At 45.0% G+C, this 23,316-nt stretch overlaps 1 protein-coding gene and 2 long non-coding RNA genes across 3 annotated transcripts in view; all 3 read left to right on the top strand.

Moving 5' to 3' along the window:
- LOC139026055 (uncharacterized) overlaps nt 1-1,977 on the top strand; it is a 2,404-nt gene extending 427 nt beyond the window's left edge. The window contains exon 2 of the long non-coding RNA XR_011477756.1: nt 74-1,977. This is a non-coding gene — a long non-coding RNA (uncharacterized lncRNA). The remainder of the gene's footprint in view (nt 1-73) is intronic.
- A 231-nt stretch (nt 1,978-2,208) lies between these two features.
- LOC139026054 (uncharacterized) lies at nt 2,209-3,436 on the top strand. Its single transcript, XR_011477755.1, has 3 exons — nt 2,209-2,610; nt 2,862-2,941; nt 3,234-3,436. It is a non-coding gene; the product is annotated as an uncharacterized lncRNA (long non-coding RNA).
- A 3,004-nt stretch (nt 3,437-6,440) lies between these two features.
- Nucleotides 6,441-19,663, top strand: napepld (N-acyl phosphatidylethanolamine phospholipase D). The gene is given in 11 exon segments (XM_070441353.1): nt 6,441-6,462; nt 6,892-6,995; nt 8,923-9,137; nt 11,933-12,041; nt 12,044-12,086; nt 12,089-12,116; nt 12,442-12,640; nt 15,233-15,882; nt 16,365-16,446; nt 16,448-16,480; nt 18,913-19,663. Coding segments are annotated over 11 exon segments (1,614 nt in total). The 3' UTR covers nt 19,042-19,663.
- The last annotated feature ends 3,653 nt before the right edge of the window (nt 19,664-23,316 follow it).

Genomic DNA, 23,316 nt, shown 5'->3' on the forward strand with positions numbered 1-23,316 from the left:
ACAAGGAGTTACACTGTGTCCTGAAAGTAGCCTTGTCCCACATCTGTTTGTGCATCTGTGTCATGACACGGAGTTAGTGCTGTGGTCCTGAAAGTAGCCTGGTCCCAGATCTGTTTGTGCAGTCTGTGTCATGACAAGGAGTGGCATGATGGCACAAGCAGACTGGTACCCAGGCTATAGTGAAAGCTGACCTGAGAGGGGAGCGATGGTAGACCCGGTACACACCAGTATAACACTATTTTATTCCTGAGGTCATTTGAACCTAATTAAAGAAGGAGTGAAACACCTTCTAGCCTGGTCCCAGATCAGTCTGTGCTCTTGTCTACTCCTTTGCTGTCATTGTCAAGCCAACCAATGAGTGACAGGGCGTTGGCATGACGGCACAAACAGACAGGTACCCAGGCTACCTTTTTAATTCCAAGTGCCTGTGTAAGTTTAGCTTGCTGGTGATGTGCCAAACGGCGAGATCTCTTTGAATGACGGACCTCCTCACCAATCTCTCTTACGGATCCTTTCTAGTGCTGATCATAAACTGAAACGGTGTTAACGTCAACACTCATGTGGGTGTTTGAAGCTGACGTCCATGTTGCCCTGATGTCTGTGGACTCCTATGGTGTCTAACGTTAGTGGGCCCACCAGGGTTGCGGCTCAATTCCATTTCAATCCAAAGTCAATTCAGGAGGTAAACTGACATTCCAATTCTCTTCAATGCTTTTCAATGAGGAAAATATGGAATTGGAATTTTGGTTTACTTTCTGAATTGACGGAATGGAATTGACCCCAAGCCTGGAGTCTTCGGCCATGTCTCCGGGTCAACGTCTTGGTACGCCACAGTCACTTTAGCCACTACTAAGTACAGACAGATGGTGTGTATGTATAAATGCCAAATGATGTCGGCCACAAGGAAGCTGTAATAATGTGTTTGTTCATGCTGGCTGTACTGAAAGAACCCAAGTCATTCCGTTGGTGTTGTTGTGTGACATCATCGTGGTCCAGGTTCCATCATTGTTGGGGTCCAATTTACTTTAATATTCAGTCAATTCAGAAAGTCAATTGGAATTTCAGTTTTGCTTCCTGGATTGACAGAACTGAAAGGGAATTGACTCCCACCCTGCAAACAATAGTCCATTTGTACAGGGGCCCCCTGGTGGTGGTTGTAGAATGTCTTAGTTCAGTCTGAATTTTCCTTCCACACGTTTTTGTGAACGAGGAAAACAGACAAGCACAGTGTTTACCACACGATGCTGTCCGTCAGCCATGTTTCATAGGAGGAGAGTGGGTTCCTAAGTTGTATCTTCTGTTACCTGTTTCTCTGTATCATATTGTACAAATCATCATTATTGGGTTCTAACTTGCATTATATTTTTTTCTACCTACATTTGGAAAGAGTTCATAAACTATAGGAATTGTACAAAAAGTAGTGTAATAGATATTGTTATTAAAGAAATGAACTGTTAGTGGAAAAAATTTGATTATTTGCCAAACTCCTTTTTCAATTCTAGAATATGCTGATTTTCCCGGAGTTCTAGAATGGTGCTGTTGGTTCCATTCACGATGTAAACATTCCTTACTTCCTGTGTTTTGGTCTCAGAACACCAGACACTATAAAGAACTAGCAGTGAATGAAACGATTCATGACTCACTGGACACAGACGTCAATTCAACATCTATTCCACGTGGTTGAACGTCATTTTGTTGATTCAACCAGTCAGAGCCCATTGGGTCTTCTGTTTAAAAACACAATGACTTCATATTGTACGGACTTTACATTGGGGGGGGGGGACAATTTTGATATTTGCATTTTTCTGTTCTGGAAATATGTGTTTACCAGAATGTTAGTATTTTTTGACCAGAGGAAAAACCATACTGTGTATTTAGATGTGTACAGCAATGTTCATACATATTCCATCACTGCCAACAACCCCCTGTGTTTTGTAGCATGGCAAAATGATCATTAAAAAATGGAACTGTGTTGTCTCTGCTGGTTTGTTTTTCATTTGTGTCATAATTATCATTGATGGCTTATTGCTTTGGGTTATCACTCACACACTGTACTGAAGAAGGAGAGGACACCTGGTGGTAATGGAAGGGACATGCAGTGCAACTGTCTACCGAGTGACGGCAATAAGTGTGTGGCAATCATTGATATGGACAGACTTAATTCTGAGTAATAAAGTGCAATGAGGAAGAATTGTGTGAAACAAAATGCTTTAGGGAGAGCCCCGCAGGACTAGCTGGTCTTACCGGACACAAGGAGGACATTGTTAAGAGGTAGTCTTAGCTTGTCTCTAATCCCTGCAGGAGAGACCTCTTCACTGGACCAGGATAAGGTGCAGGAGGGAACTCTTCATTGGACCAGGATAAGGTGCAGGAGAGAACTCTTCACTGGACCTGGATAAGGTGCAGGAGGGACCTCTTCACTGGACCAGGATAAGGTGCAGGAGAGAACTCTTCACTGGACCAGGATAAGGTGCAGGAGAGACCTCTTCACTGGACCAGGATAAGGCGCAGGAGGGAACTCTTCATTGGACCAGGATAAGGTGCAGGAGAGAACCCTTCACTGGACCAGGATAAGGTGCAGGAGAGAACTCTTCATTGAACCAGGATAAAGTAAGAGATGATTCACAGTCAGTTAGCACATATCTGATATGTGCATTAGCATGTTCTATAGACATGCATAGATGTATGTGTTCATTTTGAGGGGTTATGTTTTAGGTATGGTTTCTATAGTTATATCTTACTAATWCCACATATGTTAGTATTGATATATCATTGGTATAACGGGCAGCTTCAATCATGTTGTAATTGATTTATTGTAATCCATTTGAAGTTTTCAAAATGAATMAATCATATTTACACAGAATCTGTGAATCAATCCATTGTGGTTGGGTGATATGAGTAACTGCCCTTTGAACTCCAGGAAAAAGTTTTCACACACAAGGTGAGACTTACCTAAGTTATAAMGAAACTGGTAGCCAGTTTACAGGAACAATAAGAAACAGTTGTTGGCCAAGGTTATATGATAGGCTAGCAAATGGTTAAGTGACCTGTCTTGTTGCTATCTTGCATGACTTTATAGAGCAATAACCTTATGGGTCCAATTTCCTGGTATGGGTTTTCAGCTCTACATTTAGGGCAGCACCCGTCTGAAAAATCGGGCCAGTTGACTCACAGAACTTCTGCTCAAGAGATACTGTATAGCACCACAACAACTGATGTTGTGTCCCACACAGACCAGAGGAACAGGAAACTTGAGGCCATGGCAGAGCAGCGGGAAGCCCAGGGGACAGGAGAGAAACTACGAACACCCAACACGCCATCCCTGAAACCACCAGGGACAGGAGAGGAACCACATCGAACACCCAACACGGCATCCTGGACCACCGGGGGAACAGGAGAGCGAACCACGACCACCCAACACGCCATCCCTGGACCACAGGGGACAGGGGACGTTCCAGGAGGGTCAAGATGTGGGAGCAAGGGAGAAGTCACTAACCAGATCCACGGGAGAAGAACGGTCGCTTCACCAACCCCTGGCCCACATGGCACTACCCCTCCTCTGCCTCCCTGCTCCGGTTCTACCTACTAGATAAGGACCACAGGCAACGTACCCCGCTCCAAAGAGGTACGAATCCATCTTTAACATATTGGCTTTTTGCCTTGTTGTTGCTTGTTAATTCCAGATTCCATTAGCAATTTGCATAGAAATGTATCCTAGTAGATGATGCATAACAACCCCATGCAATTATATTGATTTAGACATAAGATGTTTTTCAACCCCAGACAAGGAGTTGAAGGGCTTTCATCAAAGGTGTGTGAATCCTTTTCAGACAGGTATTTGTTGTTATTTACCAAACGTTTGTGTGTCCCTGTGTTGAGGAGTTAGACTGTAAGCTTCCACTGCAGGATCCTCCTACTTCATCCAGAGCCCTGAGGTTTGTTTTCATGTTGTTTTTTCTTGTTGATCTCTTTTTTAGTCTGCAATACTGTTCCCAGGAGTCCATGAAAACAATAGAACAATGTAACAATAATATAAACGATACATATTATAACATAAAAGCTGGTTGAGGGAATGCCAAGGGGTCTGCAAACACTGTCATCAAGGTAAAGGGTGGCTACTTTGAAGACTTTTCAAATATAAAATATATTTTGATATGTTTAACACCTTCTTTTTTTTGGTTACTACATTGATTCCATATGTGTTATTTCATAGTTTTGATGTCTTTGTAGAACATAGTACATATAAAGAAAACCCCCTGTGATTTAGGAGGTGTGTCCACACGTTTGACTGGTCCTGTATATATATATAACATAACACCACAGGTGTCAGGAACCTGGGGTCTGGTCTCAGGGTGACCTGGCTGGGCCACGCATCAGTCCTGGTAGAGGATGGACGGCCTGGTCATCCTCACTGACCCCATCTTCAGCCAGAGGGCATCTCCTTCCAGTTCATTGGGGCGCCAAGAGGTTCAGGGGCCCGCCGTGTACAGTAGAATCAACTACCCAAGGTGAGGTGCCTCCAAACACTTGGGGGTGGTGTGTGTGTGTGTGTGTGTGTTGTGTGTGTGTGTTGTGTGTGTGTGTGTGTGTGTTGTTGTGTGTGTGTGTGTGTGTGTGTGTGCGCGGTGCGTGCGTGCCTTCAAGGGTAAATAAAGATAACACATTTCCGTGGACTTTTCCATTGCTAGATAATAAAGTGTTTGTCTTCCAGTTGGATGCTGCTGCTCATCAGCGCACACACACTACGACCCACTGGACATAGGTTCAGTTAGCAGCACTCAATAAGCGCTTCGGCGCCGAGCTGCGTTGGTGTTGTCCCTCGGAAGTGGACTCCAGGGTCTTGGATGCAGAGGCTGGGCTGTTTAAGAACGTGATAGAGTTGGACCTGGTGGGAAGAGATGCTGTGTGCTGCCGCTTGTCCCCCAGCCCTGGTCGCTGTCACCCAGTCCCTGTCACGATCGCCCTGTCGCTGTTCCCCGACCCTGTCGCTGTCCCAGCCCTGTCGCTGTCCCCAGCCCCTGTCGCTGTCCCAGCCCTGTCGCTGTCCCCAGCCCATTGCTCCCGCTGTCCCTGTCCCAGGCCTGTCGCTGTCCCCCAGCCCTGTCCCTGTCCCCAGCCCTGCTCGCTGTCCCCAGCCCTGTCGCTGTCTCCCCCAGCCCTGTCCCCAGTGTGTCAGCCAGGATAAGGTGATTGTTCGTATTCACCCCAGTCCAGCACTGGTGCAGCGCACCCCAACAGACGATAACAGGTTGCTTTCCTTACTTTACAGATAGCTGCTCTTATTGAGGAGAGTTTACTTTCAATATGACTGTGATATGTGGTTGTCTTACCGTACCTTGGTGTTGAAAGCCACTGACTGTTTAACGAGCGTCCACTCAAATGCGCCTGAATGTAAACCTCGTTTCATGTGTAATCAACAGGGTGCTGTGGGCAGCTTGGTCTGCCTGGGGCCCCTGCAAGCCGCTATCTTCTTGCTGGAGGACACCGGCTACTTGCCTTCACTCCTTCGGACGATAGGAGGCGAATTTGGTCCCGTTTGACCTGCCGTGCCATACCGATCGGGCCGTACCTGCCAGGTAGAAACTAGTGTACAGCTGTTCCTGCCCCACGGTAATGCAAACTACGTCGTTACAGCATTCCTGCCCAGGTATGAAAACCGTAGTGGTACACGCCTGTCCTGCCCAGGTTAATGAAACTACTAGTGTACAGCACTGTCTGTCCCAGGTATGAAACTAGTGTAAGACGTTCCTGCCCGGTTATGAAACTAGTGTACACGCTGTCCTGCCCAGTATGAAACTAGTGTACACGCTGTCCTGCCCAGTGTATGAAACTACCAGTATCGTGACATCGAACAGCTGTCCTGCCCAGGTGATGACAACTAGTCTGTAGAGGCTGTCCTGACCAGGTAATGAAACTAGTGTACACCTGGTCCTGCCCAGGTATGAAACTAGTGCAATAGATCTCGTACCCTTGGCCCCAAGGTCAATGAAACTAGTGTAGATCATGTCACGCACCAGGTATGGACACTAGTGTACAGCTGTCCTGCCCAGGTCATGAAAACTAGTGTATGATCTAGTCCTGCCCAGAGTATGGACACTGTACAGTGTACAGCTGCCTGGCCCGTATAAACTAGGTATGAGCTGTCGCTCAGTTTGAAACTAGGTACACTGTTACCTGCCCAGCGTATGAAATAGTTGTACGACTGCGTCTCCCAGAATGACTGACAGCGCCGCGGTATGGAAACCTAGTGTAGACTGTTTCTGGCCCAGGTATGGGAAACTAGTGTACAGCTGCTCCTGCCCCACGGATGAAACTAGTGAAGCTTCTAGATGCTAAAGTGCCCCGTCCTGCCCAGTAATGAAAACTAGTGTACCAACTGTGGCCTGGCCCAAGGGTAAATGAAACTAGTGTAGCGTCCTGCCCAGGTATGAGAAACTAAGATGTACCACGCTGTCCTGCCAGGTAATGAAACAGTGTAGCTCCCGAACACATGTACCCTGTCTCCCAGGTGATGAAACATGGGCTATGAGCTGTCCTGCCAGGTATCAGCAAGCACATAGGTACAGTAAACTGTCAGCCTGCCCAGGTAGGACTCGTGTAGAGCTGTCCTGCCCCAGGTATGAACTTAGTGCTTGTACACCTGGCCTGCCCCTAGGTACTGTAAGTACCTGACGTGTACCACGCATGTCCGTGCCCAGGCGATCCATGACCAACTAGTTACATCCTTCCTTCCCCACGCTGCCAGGTATGCGTCTCATCCTACTCTTCTAATACATCCCTTTGCCGCCTACACAATGGTACACTAGTGGTACATCCCAGGGGAATCAAAATTCATCCAGATCCATACCTCTGCTCTAATATCTCTTTTACGAGCATGTATTCTGATGACAGTCACTGCCAGCGTTGGACCATCCGAGAGCTCGTGGAGATTCATCAAGGACCGTTACCTCCACACGGCCAACAACAACACGCTCCCTGCTATTTCATCTTCCGCCGTGGGACCTACATCCGACATCTATTCATGCTCCTCGCCGCACTATGCTGACCGAGAACTCCGCTTGTGAGCATTCTATATATGATCCGCGATGGGGTATCAGTAATGTCTCCCGACGACCACATATAGGTCAGTGTGGTGGCGGCGTCGCATAGGGAACTCCGATCTCCGTGCCTCCTCCAGACTCGGTACCTCCATCTTCCCCCTCCCTTTATCCCCATATTCCTTTCCGTCTTCCTACAATCTACCGATCCACTTCCCAACGACACCGCAAGTGCATCGGGACGCGGCAGCGCGCAGCCTCGCCACAGATCGTCCGCTCGTCCGCACCTCTCCATCGCCTCCCCTTCCATTCTCCATCCCGCCCGTATAACTCCATCCGCTCTACTCATCGCCCAATCCCCCTCTCCATTCTCCTCCCTCTCCATCTCCTCCCTTTCCATCTCCTCCCTCTTCCTTCTCCTCCTTTCCCTCCTCACACTCCATCTCCCCCCTCTCCTCTTCCTCCTCCATCCTCCCTCTCCAATCCTCCCTCTCTCTCCTCCCCCCATCTCCTCTTCTCCTCTCTCTATAATTTTCTTTCAACTCATTTTTTTACCAATGCAAAGGAAAGTGCCTATTTAATACTGTTCATATTTCCTTTGCTCTCTCTCTCAGTTTTTACTTAGAGCTCCAGTGTGAGACTCAGGGAGGCCATGGAGAAGAATGGGTTGAATGCGGAGCACTTCTTTGTCCTGAACATGGAGAATCCAGAGTGCTGGAGGAGAAGAGAGGAGGGGGCGTGTTGACTGATCAGATGGGCTACATTGCCAGAAGCTGCAATATGAAAGAGTTTGACTTCTGACAAAGAAATCTAAGCTTGGCATTATAGCATTTGCCTGGTAAAAGGGCACTGATGTACATATTTGCAACTTAAAAAAAAAAAATATATGTTTTTAATGCCAAGTGATATGATTGCACTATTAAATAATGCTTTACCAACGTGGCTGTTTCTTTAAATGCGTGACCAGGAAGTAGCTAGTCTACTGTTAAACAACTGTGACCAACTGTCAAGAGTTTCTGTTGTAAACCCAATAACGTTACTAGTTTGATGTTTCTATAATTGTAATCTAAGCAATGATGGTTAGGCCAACTAGACCAAGTCAACTAACTAACGCGTCCCGACTATGGCTGCTTCCAAATGCATCTTCACTCTCCACGAGTTTGGAAAACTCCACTTTCCAGTGTATTCACCGAGCCGGGGAGTTTCTAACACAGCGAAGGGAACTTTGTCAAGGTGATTATTTGTCAGCGTACTAAAAACTTTTAAATAGCGTTTCAATGTGTATTATTTTAAGTGCACATCTCATTCAACAGAAGACGAACTAATCGGTACTTCTACTCGGGTGGTTTTACTTGCTACAATGTATCCACTTGTAGCTCACTTCCGTAAACACGCCCAATAGGCTAAACAGGGCCATGTTCGGTTGCCAAACGTTCTCGAACGTTGCAGATAGAAATGTCAGGAATGAGCTGATGTGATTCCTTATTCTACCTGTCAGGCGCATGTTGTTTTACATAGAAATATGGCTATCTGAACGTCCCAAAACGTTGCGTCATGCTGAACGCGCCCCAGTGCACTGTTGTGCTGACGTGTTACATTCACTTTGTACTGTAACTTGGGCCTCGTCAATAAATATTTATGTTTGGAGTTTCAGCTGCTAGTTGGTGTCTTCGCTCACTTGGGTAAAGATCTCCAGTCTGTAAGAGCATTTTATAGGATTAATACGTGCACCATTGACCATATATTATATTTCGACAAATAATGTTTTAAGCTATTTTTAGACGTATTTCATAATCATATTTTCATTGTGCAATTGCAAATGATGCATGAGCAGTTTCGGCACGTAGTTTCTTGCATCGAAAAGAGGAGGATTTTAATAGGCTAGGCTGCTTTCATTTCGTCACATGGTAGGGTTTTTCACCGACGTCAGAAGCCTTGCCTGGTAGGCTGGTASCAGTGCGTTGTGGACCATTGGCCGTGCTTGCAGGRCWCTTTTCCCCACACAGTTCTGCGGATATCTCGCTGTAACAATATCWGAAGAAATGTCGCGCCACTGACGGATTTTACAAGTCGCCCTCGACTTATTCTAGACGTTTTCAGGTAGTATTTTATTGACTGCGTTGTTGTGACTGTGACGTAGGCTGACCGTTCAAGCTGCGAATGATCGATTGTCTCCGTTGTTCTGCTTAGTTCACCACATTCCTTCTTCTCTCTTTTTAGTTAGGCTTCTATTGACTCTCTGTTTTTATTATCGCGATAAATCTTCTCGATATAGCAGCAATTCTTTCTAGTGATCCGTTTGTTTTGTTGTTGGTCGGATCAACAAAGAAACATTTGTTGTACTTCTCTGGTGGTTTATTATGGGTCCATTGAAGACATTCAATAGGCCAATACGTGCAACAGAGCTCCACAGTAGGCAACGTGACATGTATAGAGTGCGTACGTTGTAAGGGGACTCCGTAAATAGGACTAGTGGACAACTACACAGCACTTCTACTCTACATGTGTCACTATAGGGCCTAGGTGACAGCTATACAGTAGCCTCTTCAGTCTGTACGTAGTACTTACACCTTCAAACAGAAGCTACCGTGAACAGGGTTGACACAGGAATGGGGTTGGGGTTAGTTCACCTTTATTTAACCAGCTAGGCCAGTTGAGAACAAGTTGTCATTTACAACTGCGACCTGGCCAAGATAAAGCAAAGCAGTGCGACAAAAACAACAACACAGAGTTACACATGGAATAACACATGGGATAAACAAACGTACAGTCAATAACACAATAGAAAACTCTATAGACAGTGTGTGCAAATGTTGTAAGATTAGGGAAGTAAGGCAATAAATAGGCCATAGTGGCGAAATAATTACAGTGTAGCATTAACACTGGAGTGATAGATGTGCAGATGATGATGTGCAAGAAGAGATACTGGGGTGCAAAAGAGCAACAACAACAAAATAACAATATGAGGTTGTTGGGTGTGCTATTTACAGATGGGGTGTGCTATTTACAGATGGGATATTTACAGATGGGCTGTGTACAGATGGGCTATTTACAGATGGGCTGTGTACAGATGGGCTGTGTATAGGTACAGCGATTGGTAAGCTGCTCTGACAGCTGATGTTTAAAGTTAGTGAGGGAGATATTAGTCTTCAGTGATTTTTGCAATTTGTGTCCAGTCATTGGCAGCAGAGAACTGGAAGGAAAGGCGGCCAAAGAGAGTGTTGGCTTTGGGGATGACCAGTGAAATATACCTGCTGGAGCGTGTGCTACGGGTGGGTGTTGCTATGGAGACCAGTGAGCTGAGATAAGGCGGGGCTTTACCTAACAAAGACTTATAGATGACCTGGGGGTTTGGCGAAAATGTAGCGAGGGCCAGCCAACGAGAGCATACAGGTCACAGTGGTGGGTAGTATAGGGGCTTTGGTGACAAAACGGATGGCACTGTGATAGATTACATCCAATTTGCTGATGGAGTGTTGGAGGCTATTTTGTAATTACATCGTTCACCTGTACATTGTGAATTGTAGGGTTCATAGTTCCTGGTAGCAGTGGAGGGCCCATGGAGGGCCCATACAGTAACTCAGAGAGATAGATTGGCAGGAGGAACATATACACTGATTACACCAGACATTAGGAACACATTCCTAATTTTGAGTTGCCCCCCCCCCCGAAAATTCCCCTCAGAACAGCCTCAACTCGTCGGGTCATGGACTCTACAGGTGTGAAAGGTTCCACAGGGATGCTGGTCCAGTTGACTCCATGCTTCTCACAGCTGTGTCAAGTTGGCTGGATGTTCTTTGGGTGGTGGACCATTTCTCATACACATGGCAAAACTGTTGAGCGTGAAAAACCAGCAGCGTTGCATTTCTTGACACAAACCGGTGCACCTGGCACCTACTACCATACCCCGTTCAAAGGCACTTAAATATTTGTCTTGCCCATTCACCCTCCGAATGGCACACATACATCATCCATGTCTGAAGCTTAAAACTCCTTCTTTACCGTCTCCTCCCCTTCATCTACACTGATAGAAGTGGATTTAACAAGTGACATCAGTAAGGGATCATAACTTTCAACTGGATTATCCAGACTTGTGTATGTGTCCGTTAGCATTTGTCAGGCCAGTAACTTCCTCCTCATTTGACTGAGCTGGAGCCTTTCCACCTGTCCAGAGATAAGATACAGCTGAAACAATGGACTCAGGCAGTTGTATATTAAAGGTGCGGTCCACTGTGAGCAAGGCTGACGGACCGTGTGTCTTTTATTCAAAGTAGGAACCAGTAAAAAGTCAATGTGTTGACCACGTTATACTATAGGTGCAGAGAGTCATGTTGTTGACCAGTTATACTATAGGTGACAGAGAGTCATGTTGTTGACACGTTATACTATAGGTGACAGTGAGTCATGTTGCTGACCGTTACTACAGGTGACAGAGAGTCATGTTGTGACCACGTTATACTATAGGCAGAGAGTCATGTTGTTACACGTTATACTATAGTGACAGAGAGTCATGTTGTTGACACGTTATACTATAGGTGACAGAGATCATGTGTTGACACGTTATACTATAGGTGACAGTGAGTCATGTTGCTGACCACGTTAATACAGGTGACAGTGAAAGTCATGTTGCTGACATCTCTCATACAGTCGGCCTGGTGATGGTGCTGAGGGGATTGTTTTGGAACTGTTGCACAGGGTTACACCGTGTCACAATAAACATGCTTTCACATCTGTGATTTCACAAGACGCTGTCGGCATCCAGGGACAAACCACAGAAACAGCCACTAACTGTACTGTGAGCAGGCTTTTCTTTCTGAGTAATATCTGTGTAATCCCCCCCCCCCAGAATATTTGTAAGCTTTATTTGTATTTCTTGTTTATTAACCTCCCTATAGACCAGGAGCCCACACTGTCCCCTCATGGAGAGAGCGGAGGAGTAGGAGGAGAGTGGAGGAGAACCAGGTGTTGATGGAGGAGAGGGGTGTCTCTCCTGGGATTCCCCAGTGACGGAGGAGGGTTCCCCAGCCGTGGTCCGGCCCCGTGACCCCCCACCTCCACCCTGCAGGACTCAGGGCCTCGGTACGGAAGACAATCAACATCTTTGCAGTTTTCACATGCACTTTATTGCCATCCAGCTCCTGAAGTTGCAGCATATTTTTCAGTGTTTTTTTGTGTCCTTTTCTTTGTGATCATCGGTTTCTAACTGTATGTGTGTGTGTGTGTGTGTGTGTGTGTGTGTGTGTGTGTGTTGTGTGTGTGTGTGGTGTTGGTGTGTGGTGTGTGTGTGTGTGTGTTGTGTGTGTGTGTGTGTGTGTGTGTGTGTGTTGTGGTGTGCGGCACCACACCAAATGTCCTGTCTGGACACAATAGGCAGTAAAAACGTTTGATTGATTGACTCCTCCAGGAAGAGCAGCTCCTCCCGGTCCTCGAGGAAGAGCTTCCGTCTGGACTACCGGTTGGAGGAGGAGGTGACTGGGTCGAGCCGGGACAAACATGGCCGCTTTACTAACCCCTGGCCCACGTGGAAGTTCCCGTCCTGGTCCACCCTGCTGCGTTTCTTCCTGCTGGAGAAGAACCACAGTAATGTACCCACCTCTAAAGAGGTGAGACACATTCTGACGTTCAGTATAATAGTCTTCTGACGTATATAATAGTCACGTATATAGGTCTTTCTGACGTATATAATAGGTCTTTCTGACGTATATAATAGGTCAGTATTAGGTCTTTCTGACGTATATAATGGTCTTTCTGACGTGTATAATAGGTCTTTCTGACGTGTATAATAGGTCTTTCTGACGTAATATAGGTCTTTCTGACGTATATAATAGGTCTTTTCTGACGTATATAATAGGTCTTTCTGACGTATATAATAGGTCTTTCTGACGTATATAATAGGTGTTTCTGAGTATAATAGGTTTTCTGACGTATATATAGGTCTTTCTGACGTAATATAATAGGTCTTTCTGACGTATATAATAGGTCTTTCTGACGTATATTAATAGGTCTTTCTGACGTATATAATAGGTCTTTCCTGACGTATATATAGGTCTTTCTGACGTATATTAATAGGTCTTTTCTGACGTGTATAATAGGTCTTTCTGACGTTATAATAGGTCTTTCTGACGTATTAATAGGTCTTCTGACGTATATAATAGGTGTTTCCTGACGTATATAATAGGTGTTCTGACGTTATATAATAGGTCTTTCTGACGTATATAATAGGTCTTTCTGACGTATTAATAGGTCTTTCTGACGTGTATATAGGTCTTTCTGACGTATATACATAGTGTTTCTGAGTATTAATAGGTGTTTCTGACGTTATATAATGGTGTTCTGACGTTTATAAATAGGTGTTTCTGAGTGTATAATAGGTCTTTCTGACGTGTATAATAGGTCTTTCTGACGTGTTATAGATAGGTCTTTCTGACGTATATAATAGGTCTTCTGACGTATATAATAGGTGTTTCTGACGTATATAATAGGTGTTTCTGACGTATATAATAGGTGTTTCTGACGTATATAATGTTTTCGACGTTATAATAGGTCTTTCTGACGTATATAATAGGTCTTTCTGACGTATTAATAGTCTTTCTGACGTTATAAATAGGTCTTTCTGACGTGTATAATAGGTCTTTCTGACGTGTATAGGTCTTTCTGGTATATTAGGTCTTCTGACGTATATAATAGGTCTTTCTGACGTATATAATAGGTGTTTCTGACGTATAATAGGTCTTTCTGACGTATATATAGGTCTTCTGACGTATATAATAGGTCTTTCTGACGTATATATAGGTCTTTCTGACGTGTATAATAGGTCTTTCTGACGTGTATTATGGTCTTTCTGACGTGTATAATAGTCTTTCTGACGTGTATAATGTCTTTCTGAGTGTATATTTCGATGTGTAATAGTCTTTTCTGACGTGTGTAATGTTTTCTGACGTGTGTAATGGTCTTTCCGACGTGTGTAATAGGTCTTTCCGACGTGTGTAATAGGTCTTTCGACGTGTGAATAGTCTTTCGACGTGTGTAAATGGTCTTTCCGACGTGTGTAATAGGTCTTTCCGACGTGTGTAATAGGTCTTTCCGACGTGTGTAATAGGTCTTTCCGACGTGTGTAATAGGTCTTTCCGACGTGTGTAATAGGTTTTCTTCGACGTGGTGTAATAGGTCTTTCTGACGTGTGTAATAGGTCTTTCTGACGTATGTAAATAGTGTTCTCTTTTGACTATGCGATGTATAGGTCTTTCTGACGTATGTAATAGGTCTTTCTCACTCATTTGAGCTGCAATTTCTAGCGCCCACAGCTGTTGTCAAAACGCTTTGCAAAACAAACCCAGCTCTGATGGAGACCACCAAACCACACCTGAAAGGGCTCATTGCCAGTCTGTCCACTCTTTATTATAATGAACTTATTATACAAATACCTAGACCTGTACTCCAACTACACAGGTTAAATAATAATTATTTTTTACTGTACACAGTCCACACCCAACAATTACCTCCTGTCCTGACTGAACTTGTTCTGTCTGTCCTGACTCCTGAGGTCTGTCATTAAATATCTCTGACTGAGCACGTCAGAGTTTGTCAACGGTGATTTGTAACGCTGCGCCTCATGTCCACAGTTAGGTTAGGATGCCTCCCGTTCCATAAACACTGCACTGTGCTCCGGTAACAACCCGGGGTATTTTTAGACGGCTGTAAATCAATCTCTCCTCACGACTCAGACACTGGCTCTGTTTTCTAGACATGTAGTGGTCAGGAAGGAAGGGCCTAATATTTTAAAGGAAAATGAAACGTCGACTCGACTCTGTTTCCAATCATCTTTCTGATGAAGAGGAAAGACGTATTAAAGTGTTTAATCATCCGTGTTTTGAATTGTTATGTTGATTATAACTTAATCAAGTTAACCTCAAACAAATCATACAACCAGTGTCATATTCAAACGGAAAAACAAAAATGAGCGTTTTTTATTTTATTTTAAAAATTGGTTATTTTGTTTGGTGACTTGAAAATGACCGAAGCAATAGCGACATGTTGAAAAGAGGAAGAGCAACCAGCGATGGAGCCTTTCTTACCCTCCTCTTCCTCCTCTTCCTCCTCTTCCTCCTCTTCCTCCTCTGTCTCAGCTGGTGAATGAATCTGAATCAATTCATACCAACAAGCCATATTAAAGCCTGTGTTCTTCTGCTCCTCAGGTCTTAGACAAAGAGCTCCCAGTAGTGGAGCCTTGGTTCCTCCGTGTCCCTGAGGCAGCAGACGGAGCCGTGGGGTCTGGTCTCAGGGTGACCTGGCTGGGCCACGCATCAGTCCTGGTAGAGATGGACGGCCTGGTCATCCTCACTGACCCCATCTTCAGCCAGAGGGCATCTCCCTTCCAGTTCATGGGSCCCAAGAGGTACCGGGGTCCCCCTTGTAYGGTTGATCAACTCCCCCGGATCGACGCAGTCGTCATCAGCCACTCCCACTACGACCATCTGGACGCGGGCACCGTGACCCAGTTGAACGAGCGGTTCGGTGCGGATCTCCGATGGTTTGTGCCGTTGGGACTCATGGACTGGATGCAGAAGAGCGGGTGTGAGAATGTGATCGAGTTAGACTGGTGGGAGGAGAACTGTGTGCCAGGTCACGACGAAGTCACGTTTGTGTGTACGCCGGCMCAGCACTGGTGCAAGCGCACCCCCACGGACGATAACCAGGTGCTGTGGGGCAGCTGGTCTGTCCTGGGGCCCTGCAACCGCTTCTTCTTCGCTGGAGACACCGGCTACTGCTCCTCCTTCCAGGAGATAGGGAGGCGATTTGGTCCGTTTGACCTGGCTGCCATACCCATCGGAGCGTACCTGCCCAGGTATGAAACTAGTGTAGAKCTGTCCTGCCCAGGTATGAAACTAGTGTASAYCTGTYCTGCCCAGGTATGAAACTAGTGTACACCTGTCCTGCACAGCTGTGATTGCTTAAGTACAAGGGTGCCCATACCKCCCCCTGGAGAGCCACTGGGAGTGCAGGTTTTGGTTCCAACCCTGCTCTAACACCTGATTTATAAAATTAGCTGTTCATCAGGATCTTGATGAACTGAATCAGGTTCAGGACAGGGTTGGAGTAAAAGCCTGCACACCCAGTACTATTCTAGAAGGARGGTTGGATCATGGACTGTAGTAGTAGATTCCCCTCAACTGTATATTCACTTAGAATTGATCAAATTCAACTGTATATTCACTTAGAATTTATTCAAGTCAACTGTATATTCACTTAGAATTTATTCAAGTCAACTGAAGTTTGTTAAGCCTTCATTATGCCAAACCCAGAAAACACAAGTTTGTCCTCCCTCAGAGATGTAATGCGTGGACAGCATGTGGACCCGGAGGAGGCTGTGGAGATTCACAAAGACATCCAGCGCAGACACTCCCTGGCTTATTCACTGGGGAACCTTCGCTTTAGCTTACGAGGTGAGCATTAACAGTTCTGATGACTGGATCTCTCTTTATAAGGCCGACTGTATGTACCTGCTGTAAAAAGGGGTTTTGGTGTCAGTTATCAGTGGTTAGCATCACTCCAAGTGGTTCTTTTAAAATGTTTGCCTTAATACTAAGTCATGTCACATCAGAGATGTATGGCCTATCCAATGGGATTCTCTGAATCTAATGATCAGGAAGGAGACATTTTGCTCTGCCTCCCAGCTGAAACTGGAGAGCGAAGGTCAGGAGAACTAGGTGTAAGTCTTCCCTTGTAAACCTGAGGTTCGGTCCATGGTAATAAATCAGCCCTGTCACAACACCGCGGATCTGACCTCTGCATTTTCAGACTCAGTTCAGAGAAACACATATTTTCCATTTGTGTCCTTTTGTGTGACGAGAACAAACACACCGTCAGACACCCCTTCAACCGTTCAGCCTAAAGACAAAGGTGGGATTGTTCAGCGTCCCACAATAGATGTGAAAACTCATATTAGGTTGCGTGCTGCTGCGTTCAGTTGAAATCGGCACGTGTTGGGAAACGCAGAGGAATGTGTTTGGTGTTTGCATTAGAAGAACCGTTGATTATCTGTGACATCGTTCAACTTTCCCCTGATGCTTTGGCCTCCGCCGATGGCTTTGTTGCTAGAACCGTTTAAGACGGACCGTTCTCTTAAATCCGTGCAGAAAGCAACACACAGGGACATACGAGTTGACTTGTTTATGGAGTCCAAGTAGACTCTTTGACTACTTTATTTAGTTCGTACACCCTCCCCTCTGTGATGTTGAAACACGTAGTCCGGTTCCCGGCAGCAGTCGTCCTGTTGGCAGGCTTTGAAAGATAACCTTTTGTCTGTCTGACGTTTCTGCTTCGGGAGGCAGCTCAAAAAGCCTCTCTGACGTGTACTGTCCACTCCTAAACCCCGGAGTCTCTCGCTATCAAGCAAGTGAAATACACTACCGGTCAAATGTTTTAGAACACCTCCTCATTCAAGGGTTTTTCTTTATTTTTACTATTTTCTACATTTGTAGAATAATAGTGAGGACATCAAAACTATGAAATAACACATATGGAATCATGTTGTAACCAAAAAAGTGTTAAACAAATCAAAATATATTTCAGATTTGAGATTCTTTAAAGTAGCCACCCTTTGCCTTGTTGACAGCTATGCACACTCTTGGCATTCTCTCAACCAGCTTCACCGGGAATGCTTTTCCAACAGTCTTGAAGGAGTTCACACATATGCTGAGCACTTGTTGGCTGCTTTTCCTTCACTCTGCGGTCCGACTCATCCCAAACCATCTCAGTTTGGTTGAGGTCGGGGGATTGTGGAGGCCAGGTCATCTGATGCAGCACTCCATCACTCTCCTTCTTGGTTAAATAGCCCTTACACAGCCTGGAGGTGTGTTGGGTCATTGTCCTGTTGAAAAACAAATGATAGTCCCACAAAGCCCAAACCAGATGGGATGGCGTATCGCTGCAAGAAGTGATGTGGGTAGTACATCCTGGTTAAGACACGGCGGTTGGAACCAAAAATCTCCAATTTGGACTCCAGACCAAAGGACAATTTCCACAGGTCTAATGTCCATTGCTCGTTCTTCTTATTGGTGTCCTTTAGTTGTGGTTTATTTGCAGCAATTCAACCATGAAGGCCTGATTACACAGTCTCTTCTTAACAGTTGATGTTGAGATGTGTCTGTTACTTGAACTCTGTGACGCATTTATTTCGGCTGCATTTTGCCAGCTGGTACTCTAGTGAACTTTATCCTCTGCAGCAGAGGTAACTCTGGGTCTTCCTTTCCTGTGACGGTCCTCATGAGAGCCAGTTTCATCATAGGCTTGATGGTTTTGGCGTATGCACTTGAAGCAACTTGAAAAGTTCCTTGGAAATGTTCCATATTGACTGACCTTCATGTCTTAAGTAATGATGGACGTTGTTTTCTCTTTTGCTTATTTGAGCTGTTTTTGCCATAATATAGACTTGGTCTTTTACCAAATAGGAACTATCTTCTGTGTACCCCGCCCCCCCTAACCTTGTCACAACACAAATGATTGGCTCAAATGCATTAAAAAGGAAATAAATTCACAAATGAACTTTTAGAAGGACACCTGTGTAATTGAAAATGCATTCCAGGTGACTACCTCATGAAGCCTGGTTGAGAGAATGCTAAGATTGTGCAAAGCTGTCATCAAGGAAAGGGTGGCTATTTGAAGAATCTCAAATATAAATGTTTTATTTACACTTTTTTTTTGGTTACTAAATGATTCCAATGTGTTATTACATAGTTTTGATGTCTCACTATTATTCTACAATGTAGAAAATAGTAAAAATAAAGAAAACCTTGACTGAGTAGCTGTTCTAAAACAGTTGACGCGTAGTGTAGATAATAGATGTCTGTCTCTCTCTCTCTTCTCTCTCTCTCAGTATTACTTAGAGCCTCCAGTGAGACTCAGGGAGGCCATGGAGAAGAATGGGTTGAATGTGGAGCACTTCTTTGTCCTGAACCATGGAGAATCCAGAGTGCTGAACGCAGACCAGGAAGTCTTTGAATGAYTGGAYCAAAATGGTGCCTAAGYCCCTCCCACAATCTGGAGAAGACTAAACAGCACTGTGGCTTAAAGCATACAGCTGAATCRATGGATAAGCTCTCGTCGTCAWCAGTCTAGTTGATGGTGKACTAGAGAGTTAGAATGATGGCGACTATCAAATGAACACCCTGTCCWTTTATCCAATRATTGTTTTTCTATGCCAAATGTCTGACGCCAGAACTGTCAAGAAGAAACATTTCTGAAAATGTTTTGCTGATGATGTGTTATCGTATAGCTGTAGTGTTATCAGTGTTGTCAAAGTGATGAATGTGTGTRTTTTACACACTGGACACACTACACGTCATTCTGCTCCGACTTGCACATTGTTTCTGTGCACACAACTACAATTTGTATGGGCTTCATAGTSCAGCGCATTCACCAATCACATTCTGTCCAGTTATGTAACCAAATCTTCTGGAGTCATGGATATGCTGAACAGTTCGTGTGTACTATACGCTGTGTAATATACTGTATGTACTTGGACGTTGCAATAATGTTTTAGTAGGTCTGGAAACACGCTGTTGTATGTGTTTTTTTTTCACCCTCCTCCGGTGTTACAGCTGTCATTAAAACTGCTCTCTGATGGACACAGACTTGTCTTGTGAGAGGGGGGACACTGTTAGGTCATTAGGTAGGGCCAGAGTCATTCCTCAACTTCAATACTTAGGTAGGGCAGGGTCATTCCTCAACTTCAATACTTAGGTAGGGCCAGAGTCATTCCTCAACTTCAATACTTAGGTAGGGCCAGAGTCATTCCTCAACTTCAATACTTAGGTAGGGCCAGGGTCATTCCTCAACTTCAATACTTAGGAGGCCAGGTCATTCCTCACTTCAATACTTAGTAGGCCAGAGTCATTCCTCAACTTCATACTTAGGTAGGGCCGAGGCGTCATTCCTGCCAACTTCAATACTTAGGTAGGGCCAGGGTCATTCCTCAACTTCAATACTTAGGTAGGGCCAGGGTCATTTCCTCAACTTCAATACTTTAGGTAGGGGCAGGTCATTCCTCAACTTTCATACTTTAGTGTAGGGCCAGGTCATTCCTCAACTTCAATAACTTAGGTAGGGCCAGGTTCATTCCTCACTTCAATACTTAGGTAGGGCCAGGGTCATTCCTCAACTTCAATACTTAGGTAGGCAGGGTCATTCCTCAACTTCAATACTTAGGTGGCCAGAGTCATTCCTCAATTCAATACTTGCTTCTGCAATACTGAACCACTTCAGATTGGAGTTATATGTTTTTATTTAACGTTAAAGGACTGGATTCAATCATATCGCGTGAGATCTGTGTTGTAGCTTCATTTAAAGGGGAGTTTACGATTTGAGGTGATGTATGCAGCGTTTAACCATGAATGCAGTCTCCCGAGAACACGGGAACAGTGCCTTTTAATTCTCTATTGCGCCGGATCTTCCCAGATGGGTTGACAAACTTGTCCACCATAAGTAGTGAACTCACAACCTGTCTTTTGTACAACTCTCAACGTCAAACATCAAAGAGGTGTGTTTTGACGTGTGAATTGCCTGTGGCTCAGGATCTCACCCCTGGCTCAAGGATCTCACCCCTGGCTCAAGGATCTCACCCCTGCTCAAGGATCTCACCCTACTCAAGGATCTCACCCCTGGCTCAAGGATCTCACCCCTGACCTCAAGGATCTCACCCCTGGCTCAAGGATCTCACCCCTGGCTCAAGGATCTCACCCCTGGCTCAAGGATCTCACCCTGGCTCAGTCTCCCCTGACTCAAGGATCTCACCCCTGCTCAAGGATCTCACCCCTGACTCAATGTCTCACCCCTGACCAAGGATCTGACTCAAGGGTTGTTGGTTCAAACCCAGACAGAGCCCATGAGTGTGGTTGGGCTGATAGTTGAAAGACAGAGCCCATGAGTGTGGTTGGGCTGATAGTTGAAAAGACAGAGCCCATGAGTGTGGTTGGGCTGATAGTTGAAAGACAGAGCCCATGAGTGTGGTTGGGCTGATAGTTGAAAGACAGAGCCATGAGTGTGGTTGGGCTGATAGTTGAAAGACAGAGCCCATGAGTGTGGTTGGGCTTGATAGTTGAAAGCAGAGCCCATGAGTGTGGTTGGGCTGATAGGTGAAAGACAGAGCCCATGGTGTGGTTGGGCTGATAGGTGAAAGACAGAGCTCATGAGTGTGGTTGGGTTGATAGGTGAAAGACAGAGCTCATGAGTGTGGTTGGGCTGATAGGTGAAAGACAGAGCTCATGAGTGTGGTTGGGCTGATAGGTGAAAGACAGAGCTCATGAGTGTGGTTGGGCTGATAGGTGAAAGACAGAGCCCATGAGTGGTGGGCTGATAGGTGAAAGACAGAGCCATGGGGTGAATACTTGGGGTCCCTCCTGTGAAAAGCAGTGGTTATAGAGAATATCCTGCCAAAAGTGAAGGTCCTTTTTTAAAAACAGTCAAGTTTTTTTCAATGACCATCAGGTTACAGTTCAGGAACACAAGGATTGACAGCCCCTTCCAGCCAACACACACTGGCCTCTGATCATGTTGGCGTGGTAACCACTCCTGTGGCCTTGACTCTTTCTGCAGCAGAGCTCATGGTCCCAACACATCCTGATCCAGAGCTGTGACTGGGGTTTGAACCTGCAACCCTGAACATATGGGGTGAGACCTTTACACCAGAGCCACAGACTCCTTCAACTCAGACCGCTTCACACTCACACCCTCCACACTCAGACCTCTTCACACTCAGACCTCTTCACACTCAGACTCTTCACACTCAGACCTCTTCACACTCAGACCTCTTCACACTCAGACCTCTTCACACTCAGACCTCTCCACTCAGACCTCTTCACACTCAGACTCCTTCACACTCAGACATCTTCACACTCAGACATCTTCCACTCAGACCTCTTCACTCTCAGACCTCTTCACACTCAGACCTCTTCACATTCAGACCTTCCTACACTCAGACCTCTTCATACTCAGACCTCTTCACATTCAGACCTCTTCACACTCAGACCTCTCCACATTCAGACCTCTTCACACTCAGACCTCTTCACATTCAGACCTCTCCACACTCAGACCTCTTCATACTCAGACATTGAGAGATGCAAAAGTACAAGATCTAAGATTTAAGCTTTCAACCTCTGGGTTTCAAGACAATGTTTTTAACCCCAGAGCCACAGAGTCCACAGTGCCTGCATGGCCCCAAGCTGGAGCTGTGGATTAATACTGTACCTCAAGGAACATGTTTGTGTTCAAGGCTTATATAAACATCTTTTAACGGATTATACAATGTGTGGCCAGTTTTGGAGCCTGTAACTGTTGCACCCAGTGGCCGAGGGCTTTCTGTCTTCCTAACACAACAGTCACTACATGTACATCTGTGTGTTGCCTGGCAGCAGGTCAGTCATTCCCAGTTCCTCTTCAGACCGTGTCATCGGCAGAGCAGGAATAACAGGTGAGCTTATCTACATGATATGTCGTCATCCTATCCTGGACATTCCAGAATGGAACAGGAACATTGGAACAGGGACACAGTGTTCTAAATTCTCCCACTGACAACAGAAAGATCATCGTAATCACAGGTGGAATACAGTTTTTTGGGGGAACCGTTAAAAAAATAGGTGGTTTAAAATGTTGGCTATACTTATGCAAAGTATTGGATTTACGCTTCTGCTTTGTGATGCCTCCCAAACCTCTAGAACAGATAGAGAATCCATAAAGAAGCTGTAGGAAATGCAATTTATTAGCAATTTTTTAATAACATAATTCCTCAGATAAAAATGCAATGTTACAGGAATATACATCAGATTAATTTAAAACTTGCTTTCAAGGACCGTACAGTCTAAATATATTTTTCATGTTTTATTTACTGGTAGCGTGCGTTATAAGCAAGACAGACTCTGTCACCAAAGACAGACTGACATTAACAGATACAAACTGTACATCACTTATATACAAATCAACTTTTTATTTAGTTTTTTTTCAGTTATTTTGAAAATAGAAGTAGAAAAAGTGATTGAATATTCAGATTTGTATTTATTGTCTTTAAAAATTGGTTTAAATGAAAGAATGAACGAGAATGAAATAAGTAATAGAAGTTGTTTTTCTTTATAGAAAATAAAAAGTAAGAATTATTGGTGGAAAGGACTACGAAGAAGAGGTGGTTACTGAGCTCCTGGTCGCACGACGACATATGGCCGTGTTAGATAAAGCAGAGATCGTATATAATAACCAAGGGTAAAAGGAGAATGAGGGGGTTTTGCTGAAC

This window comes from Salvelinus sp. IW2-2015, unplaced genomic scaffold (assembly GCF_002910315.2).
Source record: "Salvelinus sp. IW2-2015 unplaced genomic scaffold, ASM291031v2 Un_scaffold3795, whole genome shotgun sequence".
In the NCBI taxonomy this organism is placed as follows: Eukaryota; Metazoa; Chordata; class Actinopteri; order Salmoniformes; family Salmonidae; genus Salvelinus; species Salvelinus sp. IW2-2015.